At 44.7% G+C, this 14,191-nt stretch overlaps 2 protein-coding genes across 6 annotated transcripts in view; one reads left to right on the forward strand and one right to left on the reverse strand.

Annotated features, from left to right (window-relative positions):
- CSGALNACT1 (chondroitin sulfate N-acetylgalactosaminyltransferase 1) overlaps positions 1-9,902 on the forward strand; it is a 35,909-nt gene extending 26,007 nt beyond the window's left edge. For all 3 annotated transcript variants that reach the window (XM_053363049.1, XM_053363050.1, XM_053363051.1), the window contains 5 exons: positions 744-845; positions 2,856-3,034; positions 4,106-4,200; positions 7,019-7,100; positions 7,639-9,902. In XM_053363049.1, coding sequence (XP_053219024.1) covers positions 744-845; positions 2,856-3,034; positions 4,106-4,200; positions 7,019-7,100; positions 7,639-7,922 — 742 coding nt within the window. In that variant the 3' untranslated portion in view covers positions 7,923-9,902. The remainder of the gene's footprint in view (positions 1-743; positions 846-2,855; positions 3,035-4,105; positions 4,201-7,018; positions 7,101-7,638) is intronic.
- Positions 9,104-14,191, reverse strand: part of SH2D4A (SH2 domain containing 4A) — a 51,368-nt gene continuing 46,280 nt past the window's right edge. For all 3 annotated transcript variants that reach the window (XM_053363068.1, XM_053363067.1, XM_053363066.1), the window contains 2 exons: positions 13,779-13,999; positions 9,104-11,014 (listed from right to left, as the gene is read on the reverse strand). In XM_053363068.1, coding sequence (XP_053219043.1) covers positions 10,922-11,014; positions 13,779-13,999 — 314 coding nt within the window. In that variant the 3' untranslated portion in view covers positions 9,104-10,921. The remainder of the gene's footprint in view (positions 11,015-13,778; positions 14,000-14,191) is intronic.

Genomic DNA, 14,191 nt, shown 5'->3' on the forward strand with positions numbered 1-14,191 from the left:
TAAGTGTTCCAGTTTTCAAACGTTTTTCGGAAGCCGAACGTTTGACGCGGCTTCCGCTTGAGTGCAGGAAGCTGCTGCAGCCAATCGGAAGCTGCGCCTCGGTTTACGTTCGACAACCGAGGTTTGACTGTACATGCTTTTCATGTCCCGGTTTCATTCCTTGGCATCTCATGGCCGGAACTTTCTACAGGATGAAAACAGAGCAATCTAGGTGGGGTCTCTAGGCTCTCTCCAGCTACTGCGGAAAAAGTCCGAGTCCTAAAATCCAGTTTTTACCATTCGTATCCAGGGAGGTGCATGCATATAATGCACACAGAGCGTCCCTGCCCTTCCATCCCCCCTATCATATAACACATGATATAACATACTCAAGCTGAAACTGTGAAAACCACACAAGTTACAGGGAACCAGGCAAGTTAAGGGAACCAGGCAGAGGGCCTTCTCGGTAGTGGCACCCTCCCTGTGGAATGCCCTCCCACCAGATGTCCAAGAGAACAACAACTACCAGACTTTTAGAAGACATCTGAAGGCAGCCCTGTTTAGGGAAGCTTTTCATGTTTAATATTTTAATATTCTGTTGGAAGCCACCCAGAGTGGCTGGGGAAGCCCAGCCAGATGGGCAGGGTATAAATAATAAATTATTATTATTGTTATTATAAAACCAGTAGCAGAGCTAAGGTGTGCGTCACTGTGGCCAGATCATGCATAATGGAAGGAAGCTTACACATTTACTTCTCTTCCAGGGAGATGGGTATACAGCAGGACAGGAGAATTCACCTCACTATCGTTTACTTTGGGAAAGAACAAATGAGCGAGGTCAAAGGAATCCTTGAAAACACATCCAGGTGAGTACAACTGTGGATGCTGTTCTTTCATCAGAAATCAAACGCTTATTGGGCTGCCCAATAAGCCCTAAATCTTTGATTCCAAATGGCAATAAAAACCACCCAAAACATTTATTGGAGTTGAGAGCTAACTACGGAGACTTGGTAGCCTTGTTGAGAGGTAACCGAATTTTATTCAGGTGGGAATTTCCCCAAGGCCTATCTTTTACCTTCAAAGGGAAAAAGGTTAAAATTAGAACTGTGGAAGATAAGGAGAAATTCTTGAATGACCACGAAGAGGATTTGCAGAAAGGGACAGGAAAAGAGCCAGGAGCACCAGCACTACTAGCCGGCATACAGCTTCCGGGTCATGTGGCCAGCATGACTAAGCCGCTTCTGGCGAACCAGAGCAGCGCACGGAAATGCCGTTTACCTTCTGAGAAACCACGTCTGACGAAGAACAACTGCTGGGAGCAGTTGGAGGAAAGTAAAACAAACACATCATGTCTCTGCAACTTTTAAGTTGGAACATTCATGGTTTGAACTCTCCGGAAAAAAGGAGAAGGATATTTCATTTATTGAAAAAGGAACAATTGGACTTGATTTGTTTACAGGAAACGCACGTGATAAGGCTACACAGGAAACTTTTGATAAACAAAAGACTGGGCCAAGAATTTATCTCATCTGATAAAGTTAAAAAGAGAGGAGTGGTAATCTATGCAAAAGAGAGCCTATCACCGAAATTTGTTTTTAAAGATGAACAAGGAAGAATTTTGGCAATTGAAATTCAAACACAAGGAGAAAAATATTTAATTATAGGAGTTTACGCACCAAATGAGGGGAAATCTGAATTTTTTTAAGAAGCTGCATGAGACATTGTTGGACTATATGGACTATAACATTATTATGATGGGAGATATGAATGGGGTGGTATCCACGAATATGGACAAATCATACAGACAGGTAGTCACAAATGATGGCAGACTACCGAAAACTTTATTTGAAATGACTGACAATATGGACTTCATTGACATCTGGAGAGTGAAGAACCCCTTGGGTAGAGAGGGAACCTTCTTCTCTGAAGCCAAAATGACATGGACAAGAATTGACCAAATTTGGATAACTAGAGGACTGGCATTAATGAATGTTAAAATGATGTTGGATTAAACTTAAGTGGACTTAGTAATAAGATCAGTAAGAGTATGTAAAAATGGTAGGACAATTGGCCAAGGTATAAACTTGTAAATTTGATGAAAATTAACTTAAACGTGATAATGAAAAAGGGGTAAGGATATGCTGAACTAATGCTATGATTGGGAATACAAAAAAGGGAGGCGCGAGGAGGTCAAAGAAACAAGCTAAGGAGAATTTTGGAAAAGTGAGAAAATTGAGTTGGTTTTTAAATTTTTCTTTTTTCTTTTTTTTTCTTTTTTTCTTTTTTGATGTATTTTTTGTATTTTTTATTTGTTCTTGTATGTACTCTTTTTCGTTATGACTGTTCCTTGTTTTGTTTGTGAAAACTTTAATAAATATTCTTTAAAACAAAAACAAAACCACCCATATTTCAGTAACTCTATTTAAATATCTTGTTACGTTTTCTCTTGCATGATTATAGTTGTAAGATATGCTTATGTAGCAATGATTAATGGATCATTCCTGAATATTGCCCAGAATTATGCACCATTTTAAAAACATGGTGACATTACCAAAAGCTCTGCACTTAATTGCCCCATATTCTCCAGTAATAATCATCAGGCATCCTTTATAAGTGCTTCAATTTGTGGGTGTTTAAATACAATAAATACCCCGTCTTTAAAAATTATGTATCCAATTTACTGATATCAGAGTTTTACATATTTTATTTCCTATTCAGTTCTAGTTATTCTCCTGTATATTAATTCCTAGATCTTTCCCCTATTTGGGGGGGAATTTTGTTGTTGCTGCTGCTGCTGCTTATTTTAACTCTTTATTTGTCTTCCTAAAGACAAAAGAGGCCCAATAATGCTTATGTTGCCATTTCTCCATATATAGATCAGCCAACTTCAAGAATTATACCTTCATCCAGCTGAACGAAGAGTTCTCAAGAGGGAAAGGCCTGGACGTGGGTGCACGGTTTTGGAAAGGAAGCAATGTTGTCCTCTTCTTCTGTGACGTAGATATATACTTCACAGCAGAATTCCTCAACACGTGTAGACTGAACACACAACCAGGTATAGCTATCCTTAGATTTAGACCTTGGTCTGTTTCGCCAACATAGAGCGCTCATCCATGCTTGTCCCGTGCCGAGAAAGCATGGGTCGAAGTGTTTTGCCTTTGCCTTTGCCCATAGCTGTCAACTTACAGATTTGAAAATAAGGGACCAGCAACCTCGAAAATAAGGGATCAGCAGCCAAAATAAGGGATTTTCAGGGCACAGGTAGGTTCAACTTCTGAGCCCCTCCGAGCCAAAGGCAGAAAGCCCAGCCAGCAGCCAAACGAAGCCTCAAGCGGTGGTTCCCACAGCGCAGCAACCCGGCAAAGGGATGCAGCAAGGAAAACCACCGTCACCTCTCCGCTGGGAAGCGCTGAGCAAAGGCGAGTCCCCAGGCAACGCGGCTGATTTGATCAGCACAAGGCATGCAAGCTCCACCCCCCAGTCGTTCTTAGACTCCTTATTGGGTGAGCAATGCAGCTAAGCAACACAATTGGAGCCTCCCTCCTCCCTGGCCGGCGGGGAGGGAGGGAGAGGAGCTGCTTCCTTTGAAACCCGGGAAATTTAAGGGACATCATCAATAAGGGACAGCAGCGGGACACAGCGCTGGGATAAGGGGCTTTCCCGCCAAATAAGGGACCGTTGACAGCTATGCCTTTGCCCCGCTGCTTTCCCCTGGAAAACCTACTCTTTAGTGCTAAATTGGAACAAACGGCAATCAGCAGGAAACCCGACTGCTCCCCCCCGCCGCCAATTCAGCGCTAAAATACGGGCTTCCCCAGGGGAAAGTGGTGGGGCAAATGGAAGTTTGGATGAGCCCTAGGTTAGAGCCCCTGTGATAGCTGGGTGCAGGATAGCTGGGATCCCATGAACTCGACAGCAAAGTCGCTATCAAAATGATACCACTTTAATCAACAGAACAAAGCAACTCCAAAAAGTTGTATTCTTTTTCTACAAAAGGCTACAAACCCCCCAAGGGCACATAAATCTAAGGCTATGAACATAAAAGTCAACACATTCCAGAATAAAAAAACATATATGCAAACTTAGCACAAATAACCCAGTTTTTTCAACACACTCTCGTTTTTAGGGAAGAAGGTGTTCTACCCAGTTCTTTTCAGCCAGTATAACCCAGGCCTAATTTATGGACACCACGATTCCATTCCACCTGTAGAACAGCAGTTGGTAAGTAAATCGGTTAAATGGCTTTAAATGATGTTCTAAATCCATATATACTATAGCTTGTTTTTATTATTGGTTGTTAGCCGCCCTGAGCCCGGTCTTGGGTGGGGAGGGCGGGGTATAAATTATTTATTTTTTTTATTATTATTATTATTATTATTATTATTATTATTATTATTATTATTATTACAAATTGTGACACACCAATTAGAAGGCAAAGAAGCTTAGGACTGTGGTTTATGAATATGTTGAGAAAGGGCAGCAAAGGAACTTTCAGACCGGTCTCTATTTTCAGGTGAGATTTGATCACCAGCAAATTCATGTTGTGCAATGATAGTTCATTGAGAGCTCTTGTGCAACAAACCTGCTTCCCCCCCCCCCAAACTGGACTTTTTGCAATAAGGGGGTATGATGCAGAAATGCATTGGGAAGTTTGGGATGAGGCTCGCTTCGATGCAGCATCGGCTAACACCCCCAGATAAATCAGAATAAATGCTCATTAAAGAGGCAATATCGTCTAATCTCCCTGCAAACAAATCAGGATGAACACGCAGTAATGATGTCATCTGAAAGCGGCCTTAGTATTCAAATCCCAAACCTCAGCTTATCTGAAATCAGCAAAAATATGAATTGTGTGTTCAGACCCAGAAACCTCCCCCCTAAATAAATTCACACATGACTCAAATTTTAGGTTTGGTTTTTGGCAGAATTTAGGCCACAGCTTTATTGATTGCAAAATGTGACTGGTTGCGTAGGCTCTGGTTTGACTAGCTCCCTGCCATGCAGGTAGCACTGACCCAGGGTTCCAGCATAGGTCAGCCAAGGGTGAACATCTGGATTAGCGGAAAGCTGGGAACAGGCTATCTCCGCCACCCAAATGTCCCCCTGGACTCTGGCACGGGCACAACCCCCTCTCAGGGGTTGACCAAACCATCAAGTCCCTGGATTCCTTTAATGGAATACACTTCACATAGGGATGGCGAGAGCGTTCTCCATCCCTATCACCTGAACCAGAGCCTATCCACAACCTTACAAGTTGTGATGATTTGCTACGCGGCAGGCGAAACCCAAATGGCAAAAGTGAGGAAAATTCCTGCCGTGTCCCTGTCCCAACGACACACGACACACAACAGCATAGCAAGGTCAAGCGCAAAGCCCTAAAAGTAGGGAGAGGTGGGCGGGTGTTCTGAATGCACACGCCGAAACTCTGGGTCACGTGCATAGGTATATATAGGTCCCTCGAACCGTTTGGACTGTGTCCCATTGGCCAGATTGCACCCAGCTTTGAAGGACCTACCAATCGGGGGTTGTGGCTGACCAATAGTACCCACCCACAACACAGGGTGTCGGTTTTCCAGGTCTCACTGCAATACGTGCCCTCCTTAAGGGTAAAAGATAAAAAGCTAAAGGGACCCCTGACCATTAGGTCCAGTCGTGGCTGACTATGGGGTTGTGGCGCTCATCTGGCTTTATTGGCCGAGGAAGCCGGCGTACAGCTTCCGGGTTATGTGGCCAGCATGACAAAGCCGCTTCTGGCAAACCAGAGCAGCGCACGGAAACGCCGTTTACTTTCCCGCCGGAGCGGTACCTATTTATCTACTTGCACTTTGACATGCTTTCGAACTACTAAGATTGGCAGGAGCAGGGACCGAGCAACGGGCAAGTCCTAGGCTCTGTGGTTTAACCCACAGCGCCACCTGCGTCCTCTTTAAGGGAGGACCCGATTACAGTGGTACCTTGGGTTAAGTACTTAATTTGTTCCGGCGGTCCGTTCTTAACCTGAAACTGTTCTTAACCTGAAGCACCACTTTAGCTCACGGGGCCTCTTCCTGCCGCCATGCCGCCAGAGCACGATTTCTGTTCTCATCCTGAAGCAAAGTTCTTAACCTGAGGTAATATTTCTGGGTTAGCGGAGTCTGTAACCTGAAGCGTATGTAACCCGAGGTACCACTGTAATGGACTATTACATTCCACGTCTATCATGAGACATTCTTTCTCTGGAGCCTCCCCAGGCTGCAGGGTGAGGATAATAAGAATGGGCTGCATTTGTATTAGCGGGGAAAATTTAAAAATGTTTTAAAACTCCTCAAGTCCACATTTTTTCATACAAAATAAAAGTCAAGAGTCCACGAGTCTTTGCTTCTACTTTGTTTGGTGGGGCTGGTGACTGCTGCCCAATCCTGGATTTCTCCATGATTTCAAACATCACTAATAAGCCTTGTCTCCAGATGATGGAAGTGTCAGTCTACTTTTTTATATATACCGTATTTTTCGCTCTATAAGACGCACCAGACCATAAGACGCACCTAGTTTTTGCAAGAGGAAAACAAGAAAAAAAAATATTCTGAATCCCAGAAGCCAGAACAGCAAGAGGGATCGCTTCGCAGCGAAAACAGCGATCCCTCTTGCTGTTCTGGCTTCTGGGATAGCTGCGCAGCCTGCATTCGCTCCATAAGACGCACACACATTTCCCCTTACTTTTTAGGAGGGAAAAAGTGCGTCTTATAGAGCAAAAAATACGGTATGTCTATAGCAGCATGACAGTTTCAAGGAGGGATCCAGTGGCAGATTTATTTGGTATGGATATGGCTAAAAACAAAGAATGTGTGGGGACCTCACACACTAGGTGGAGCATCTGAAGACATGCTAAGTCCTTATTGTGTATCTGATTCTAACGTGTGATGTAAGAAACGGCAAAGGTGAGAGATAAGGGAGTGTTAACTGGCTGCAGCTGGAAGCAGCCACCGCACAGGGATAAATGATCTTTATGTGAAATATGCACGCACACATACACAGATAAATGCACCTTTCTTTCTTCCAGGTTATCAAAAAGGAGACAGGGTTTTGGAGAGACTTTGGTTTTGGAATGACTTGCCAATACCGCTCTGATTATATCAACATTGGTAAGAAATGAAATCAAATGAATATTTAGATATTAAATCCGATCAAGGCTGGTTCTCACCATGCCAAATTAGTGTTACACTTATGTGGGGCACAATCAAGCCTCTTCTCTGGACCCTTAAGGCTCCCAAGCCATTTTGGGAATACAGTGGTCCCTCTGGTTGTGGACAGGATCCGTTCTGAAGCTCCAGTCAGATCCTGAGGTTTCCGCAACTGGAGGTGCCGCTTCTGCGCATGTGCGCGGTGCGTAGAGCACTTCTGCGCATGGCGAAACCTGGAAAAATACATCCGCGTATGTATCCCGAAGGATACATAACTGGAGGTGAACGCAAGTAGAGGTACCACTGTATATTTTAAAATATTGAGTCATATCCTGATCTGATCCAAAAGACTCTGCAAGTAAAGAAACACATTGACTGTCAGCGCAGTTGATTTCTCGCAGTGGCAAACATCTTGAAAGGCTTTCCCCTCAGCTCCTGGGCCCACAGGTCTCTCTCCGTGTGCCACAATCACATGAAACCTGTCTCTTTTTTTTCTTAGGAGGATTTGATCTCGACATAAAAGGCTGGGGAGGAGAAGATGTACATCTGTACCGCAAATACCTTCACAGCAACCTCATTGTGGTCAGGACGCCTGTCCGGGGCCTCTTCCATCTCTGGCATGAAAAGCACTGCTTGGATGAGTTGACCCCAGAGCAGTACAAAATGTGCATTCAGTCCAAGGCCATGAATGAAGCCTCTCACGGCCAGCTGGGGATGCTGTTTTTCAGGAGGGAGATCGAGGCTCATCGGCGCAAGCAGAAAGCAAGCAATAAGAAGTCTTGAAGCCAAAGGAGGTCTTACTCGGAGATAAAAACCAAGAACCTAAAAATCTGACTCAGAAGGCTGTTCCCAAAACCACACTCGCAGGAGAGGAAATGCTTCTCTTGGTTATTTGCTTGCGGGGCTTTTGATACCACCGTAGCCTTTTCTCTGTGCTCACACGGCAGCACTGGGTGATGCCATTACGGCATGGAGAATAGCTTCCCCTCCAACCCCTCAACGGTTTGATATTTGAAGGACAAACAAGGTGGTTTTCCAACTTTGACTGACGCTACAATAGGATTACACAAAGCTTTACATTTTATCAAATGGGTAGTGTGGTGCTCATAAACTTGGATTGAATGAAATCCCAGGGAGATCTTTACAGAGTGGAGCCTGTAATGTTGAAATGAGGTTACTGACGATAGCCCCGATCCAGTTTTTTCCTAGACTCTGTTGTTGTGAGTAACCAGTGGCCCTAGATAGGGGATGCACACGCATATCTGGGCCATGTGTGCCGCCAATCCAATTCAAGGGAGGTTATTAGATAAGCACCATAACAGAATGACTGGGATCCAGATCAGTTGCGTGGGTCAGGGCTCTCTTGTCAGATGAGCATTTAGATGTTTATCTAATGACTCCTAGCAGCTAGAAAGCGAACAATGAAAGTTGAATGTATTAGCTCTGTATGGAAGCCAACACCATTATCACAATTCATTCTCTCTCTCTCTCTCTCTCATATACACCCACCCACACGCCTCACAAAGCCATATCTTCTGAACTTCTGTGGAGTCAGTAAAGATAATATGGTCACTTGTCCTTGAGTGCTCTCAATTATCATTCTTTGCTTGTCCTCAACAGCGCACTTTGGGTTTTGTGTCCCTTTGCGCACACTTAACATGCAAAGAGCTGCTGAGATGTAGCACAATTTAATGGAATGGTGAAATGTTTTTGTGACTAGATCTAAGGTCAGGTGGATTGGTAAGTAAAGCCAAGAGGGGCTTTTAGCTAGAAGCACCAGTCCTGACTTGCACTGAACCTCATACAGTTTGGAGACATTAAAGAGAGATGGATTTAGCAGACAATGATTTTGTCTAGGACTTGACATTAATATTTGCTGACTTAGATTCTGCTTTCTTCTTACCCTTACATGTTTGAGGTTCCAGCCTTTAAAACAGAGCATCATTTAAATACAGACACAGATGAAAATATAAGGTATATATTTCCTGACATACCTAGCCGTACAAACAATTAGATAATACTGATAATTGAAAAGCAAGGCTATATAGTGGAGCCTTGTCCAGATTCTGCACATAGAAGGCAAATAGTCTCTTTTAAAATTTCAGCCACTTTGCCTTTCATTTTGGCAAATCATGATCCAGAGTTTCTCCAGGCCCCTGCAGACAAGCGGTATTTTTGTTCTGCGACATGTTGTTGACTCAATAATAGTGCATTTAGTGATGGATTTATACTGGACAGTCCACACACGATTCCACTTTATTATTCGTTCTGGGATGCTTCCTCAGTGGTACTGCAGTGCTGCTGTCTAGAGGGGCACTCTTTGTACTATAGCTCTACCAAAGCAGGACAGAATAAACTGGAACATTTCTGGTACAAAAAGTGACAGGACATTGGGAGAAAGTTACAGGACGTGCACTGATTGGAAAGGAAGCAGTGTGTTCACCCTGAAACATCTGGAGGCACAAACAGTATTGGAAGTGGAATCAAGTACAACCTCTCCAATCCCATCATGAGCACAAATCATGAAGGCAAAATGGGGGCCCAACCACACTTTTCCACCCACCCCCCGATTCAGTGCTAAACCACGGGTTTTCTGGGGGAAAGCAGTGGGCAAATGCAAAACCACTCAGACCCAGCTTTCTAGACCCAGGGGAAGTGTGAGTCTAAAAAGGGTGGCCCTCTGCAGTGAACTGAATAACACAATTAAAATGGGATTCAGGCAATGGATGAGTCCATTCCTTTACAGAGAGAGGGCTTGGTTAACCCCCCCCCTGCAACATTTCTCCTAACATTCCCTAGCAAAAAATAGCAACGCCCCTTTTTAGCAGCCCTATTTTCATACAAGAGTCGGCATTCAAAGTCCCCATCGTTGCATCCGCAATACATGAGCATCCATTGCGAAGGACTGTTCTTTATCTGCTGGTCATTTACTCTGCAACCGTCTGTAATGCACTGGGTGCTGAAACAGGTAGTATGTCTGTCTGGGCGGCTGTGGAGTAACGAAAGGAAAGCGGTAGCAGTGTAGCGTGGGGACAAATTTTCCGTCACGTACGCTGGAGTCACTTGGCTTCACTTAGCACCTGCCACCTGCAGAGATGTAGCTTCTAGCGAGTTCTGGAGAGGGCTGAAACTGGGAGAACCATCCTGCATGGATGTGACACACTGGCAGGTTTTAAAGGCACCCCCCCAACAACTCCAAAGACAAAATGGCGATAAGCCAGGGACATGATTTCACCAGGGTTTGATCGCAGGAAATGGAGGCAGTTTGAAGATATGAACAGTGGCCTTACTGCTCTTGACCACATTCACTTGCAACTGGCTAATGGGAGCAGAGAGGGCCCACCATTCTGAAGACAACCCTATTTCTGCATTTGCGGCTTTCGCTAATAATAATACAACCCTTTCAAGTGTTTACAGGAAATGTGAATTACACTTTGGAAATGTTCTATGTCTCCTGATTGAACAGGAACACACAAGGGCAGGATTCAGCCTGAACAAAGGTGTCTATGGAAAGTTTTAATTGCTGTAATTATCTTTCAAAATAGATTTATTCTTTTGCTATTTTCTTTATGGTTCTGCTTCCTGTTCCTTTGTATCTTCTTGTCGCTTGCTGGCAGCTGTCCAGATTTCACTTCTCAATTAGCCAAACGTACTCGCACCATCACTTCGCCGTTTCCGAGGGTATTATAAAAGCTGAAGGGAGCTGGGTCAACGTCTGCCTGCTCCACATCTATCCATTCAAGAGAAGTTCTTCACATGGTACAGGACGGAAATGTCAGGCGTCACTCGAAAAGATCAAGGTAGTCTGGCTCCTTCCCTTGCTGGCCACAGGGATAACGCAGAATCTCCTTTCCAAAAGATGTGATAGGCTCCTCCTAAGAGGAAGAAAGCCAGTACAAATTTAGGTTCCAGAGGTCTAAAATCAGCCATTCATTTCCTACTAGAAACTGGTCAATCAGTTTAGAACCATAGAATTCTAGAGCTGGAAGAAGGGACCCTGAACATCACCTTGTCCAGGCATGTCCAAAGTCTGTTTCAGGGGCCTAATCCGGCCCCTGTGGCAGTTTATTTCCTGGGGTAAAATCCGATAAAACAACTTCAATCCTAAAAAAAGGTCAACAACTTTGGTCAGCCCTCACAGCCCTTCACTTCATCAAATCTGGCCCTCTTTGAAAAAAGTTTGGACACCACTGATCTAGTCCATGGGTAGGCAAACTAAGGCCCGGTGGCCGGATCTGGCCGAATCGTCTTCTTAATCTGGCCCGCAGACAGTCCGGGAATCAGCGTGTTTTTACGAGTAGAATGTGTGTTTTTATTTAAAATGCATCTCTGGGTTATTTGTGGGGCATTGGAATTCAATCAATCAATCAATTTCCTTTATTCGACTGATAGTCAGAAATAAAACATTACACAATACAGTGGTGCCCCGCAAGACGAACGCCTCGCAAAACGAAAAACTCGCAAGACGAAAGAGTTTTCCGTTTTGGAGGTGCTTCGCAAAACGAATTTCCCTATGGGCTTGCTTCGCAAGAATAAAGCCCATAGGGAAATCTCCGCCGGCCTTCAGAAGAGGTCCTGGACCTCTTCTGAAGGCCGGCGGGGGGCAAAAGTCTTTGCTCCCCCCCGCCTGCCTTCCCGGGATAGCGGAGAAGCGCAGCGCGTTTCTCCGCTATCCCGATGGCTTTTGAAGGCAGGCGGGGGGGAGCAAAGACTTTGGCCCACCGCCGGCCTTCAGAAGAGGTCCTGGACCTCTTCTGAAGGCCGGCGGGGGGCAAAAGTCTTTGCTCCCCCCGCCTGCCTTCCCGGGACAGCGGAGACTTCTCCGCTGTCCCGGGCGATCTGAAAATGCTGGCGGGCGGCAGCGAAGGCTGCGCTGCCGCCCGCCAGCATTTTAAAAGCCCCCGGAGACATCTACATTCCCGCAAGTGAAATCCTGGAATGCCATGCTTTTTTGCTTTGTGTGTCTGGAGATCTACATCTCCTTTTTGTGGGGTGGGTGGGTGGGTATTGTTTCATATAAAAGTGGTGCACAGACATTCTTCTCTTTCAGTTTTCATCATTCACTTGGCACCAAAGATAATAAATTCGGAAACATTTTAAAAAGCAGTTGCAGAACCGCTATAGTGAAAGGAGTGGGGGAGTAATATAATATAGTAGGTCCATATCATCACAAGTGCCAACCAACAGGTACTGGGGGAGCAAGCCAACAAGCAGGCCCACCCTCCAGGGCAGGGACACTTGGCCTTTCTCAACTAGAACTGGTTCAGTAGCCTTGGAGCAGAAAAGGGCATACAGTGGTACCTCTGGGCAGAAATGACCGTCAGAATCCGAGACCAGGGAGAAGAGTCGGTGGAAGAAGATTGGAAGAAATTTAAAGACTATTTACAGAAATATTGCAAAATTAATGAATGTTAGAATGATGTTGGATTGAAAGTTATGTGGTTTTTAGTTATAATACTATAAGGAGTATGAAAAAATGGACTATTAATAAGCAAAAATCTAATGTTACATTATTTTAAGAATAAGATTAGGATAAGCAAAGAGGGGAAGGATTTGCTGAACTGATAAATTAAACTGGAATACAAAAAGGGAGGTTAGAGGAGGTCCAGAAAATTAAGTAAATGAAAGAATGTAATGGAAAGATGGAACTGTTTTTTTTATTTGTATTTTTCTTTTTCTTTTTTCATTTTGTAAAACTTTAATAAATATTTTATAAAAAAAAAATACAGTGGTACCTCTGGTTACGTACTTAATTTGTTCCGAAGGTCCGTTCTTAACCTGAAACTGTTCTTAACCTAAAACACCACTTTAGCTAATGGGGCCTCCTGCTGCCACCGCGCCGCCGGAGCACGATTTCTGTTCTCTTCCTAAAGCAAAGTTCTTAACCCGAGGTACTATTTCTGAGTTAGCAGAGTCTGTAACCTGAAGCGTATGTAACCCGAGGTACCACTGTATTTGTATTCACAACAGTGAGGATAATCCCAGACTGGGCCCAGCTCCTTAAAATGTTGCATCGTTCTTTGTCCTTACGTTCCGATAACACTTAAAAAGGTAAAGGACCCCTGGCAGTTAAGTCCAGTCGCAAACGACTCTGGGGTTGCAGTGCTCATCTCGCTTTACTGGCCGAGGGAGCCGATATTTGTCCGCAGACAGTTTTTCTGGGTCATGTGGCCAGCATGACTAAGCCGCTTCTGGTGAACCAGAGCAGCACACGCAAAAGCCATTTACCTTCCGGCCGGAGAGGTACCTATTTATCTACTTTCACTTTGACGTGCTTTCGAACTGCTAGGTTGGCAGGAGCAGGGACCGAGCAACGGGAGCTCACCCCGCCGTGGGGATGCGAACCACTGACCTTCCGATTGGCAAGCCCAAGGCTCAGTGGATTACACCACAGCGCCACTTGCATCTCAACCATAGTTGTCAACTTTTCCCTTGGCTTGCGAGGAAACCTATTTGGAATAAGGGAATTTCCCTTTTAAAATAGGGAATCATTGACAACTATGGTCTCAACCAATAACACTTACAGGACACCTAACTTTGCATTAAGTCCTGCAAAATAAAATTTCGTGCACCAAGAAGCTTCAACACAGTCATAGAATGAGGTGGTGGTGGGGAAGTTGAGCATTACGAGAGGCGCACCTTGTGGTAATCGACCAGGTCAGCCAATGTTGAATGCTGCTGCTGATCCACACCCAGGAAGCTGTACAAATCCCCGGAAGCGTCTATCAGGAAGTGCTTGCAGCCTTTGGCCGACAAATACGAGAGGACGTAGCCTTTGATCTTTTCACTGACCCGGATCAGGAAGCTCCCAGGTGCCAAACCGCTTAGAAGTTCTTCTGCTTTCTTGGTGGTTAAAATGCCTGTGCCAAAAATGAAAGGCGAGAGCTAAACAAGAGAAAACTATTTGCCGGCTTGCTGCACATTGGAAAGATGCTGTCAAATCTTCTCTAATATAATGGACCAGCTCCCAGCCTATTCAGTGACCTGGCTGGTTTAAGATCCCATTAGTCATCAGACCACTTTTCCCAGTTTAACTCTGCACCTAGGTAAAG

The sequence above is a fragment of the Podarcis raffonei genome, chromosome 13 (genome assembly GCF_027172205.1).
Source record: "Podarcis raffonei isolate rPodRaf1 chromosome 13, rPodRaf1.pri, whole genome shotgun sequence".
Lineage (NCBI taxonomy): Eukaryota > Metazoa > Chordata > Lepidosauria > Squamata > Lacertidae > Podarcis > Podarcis raffonei.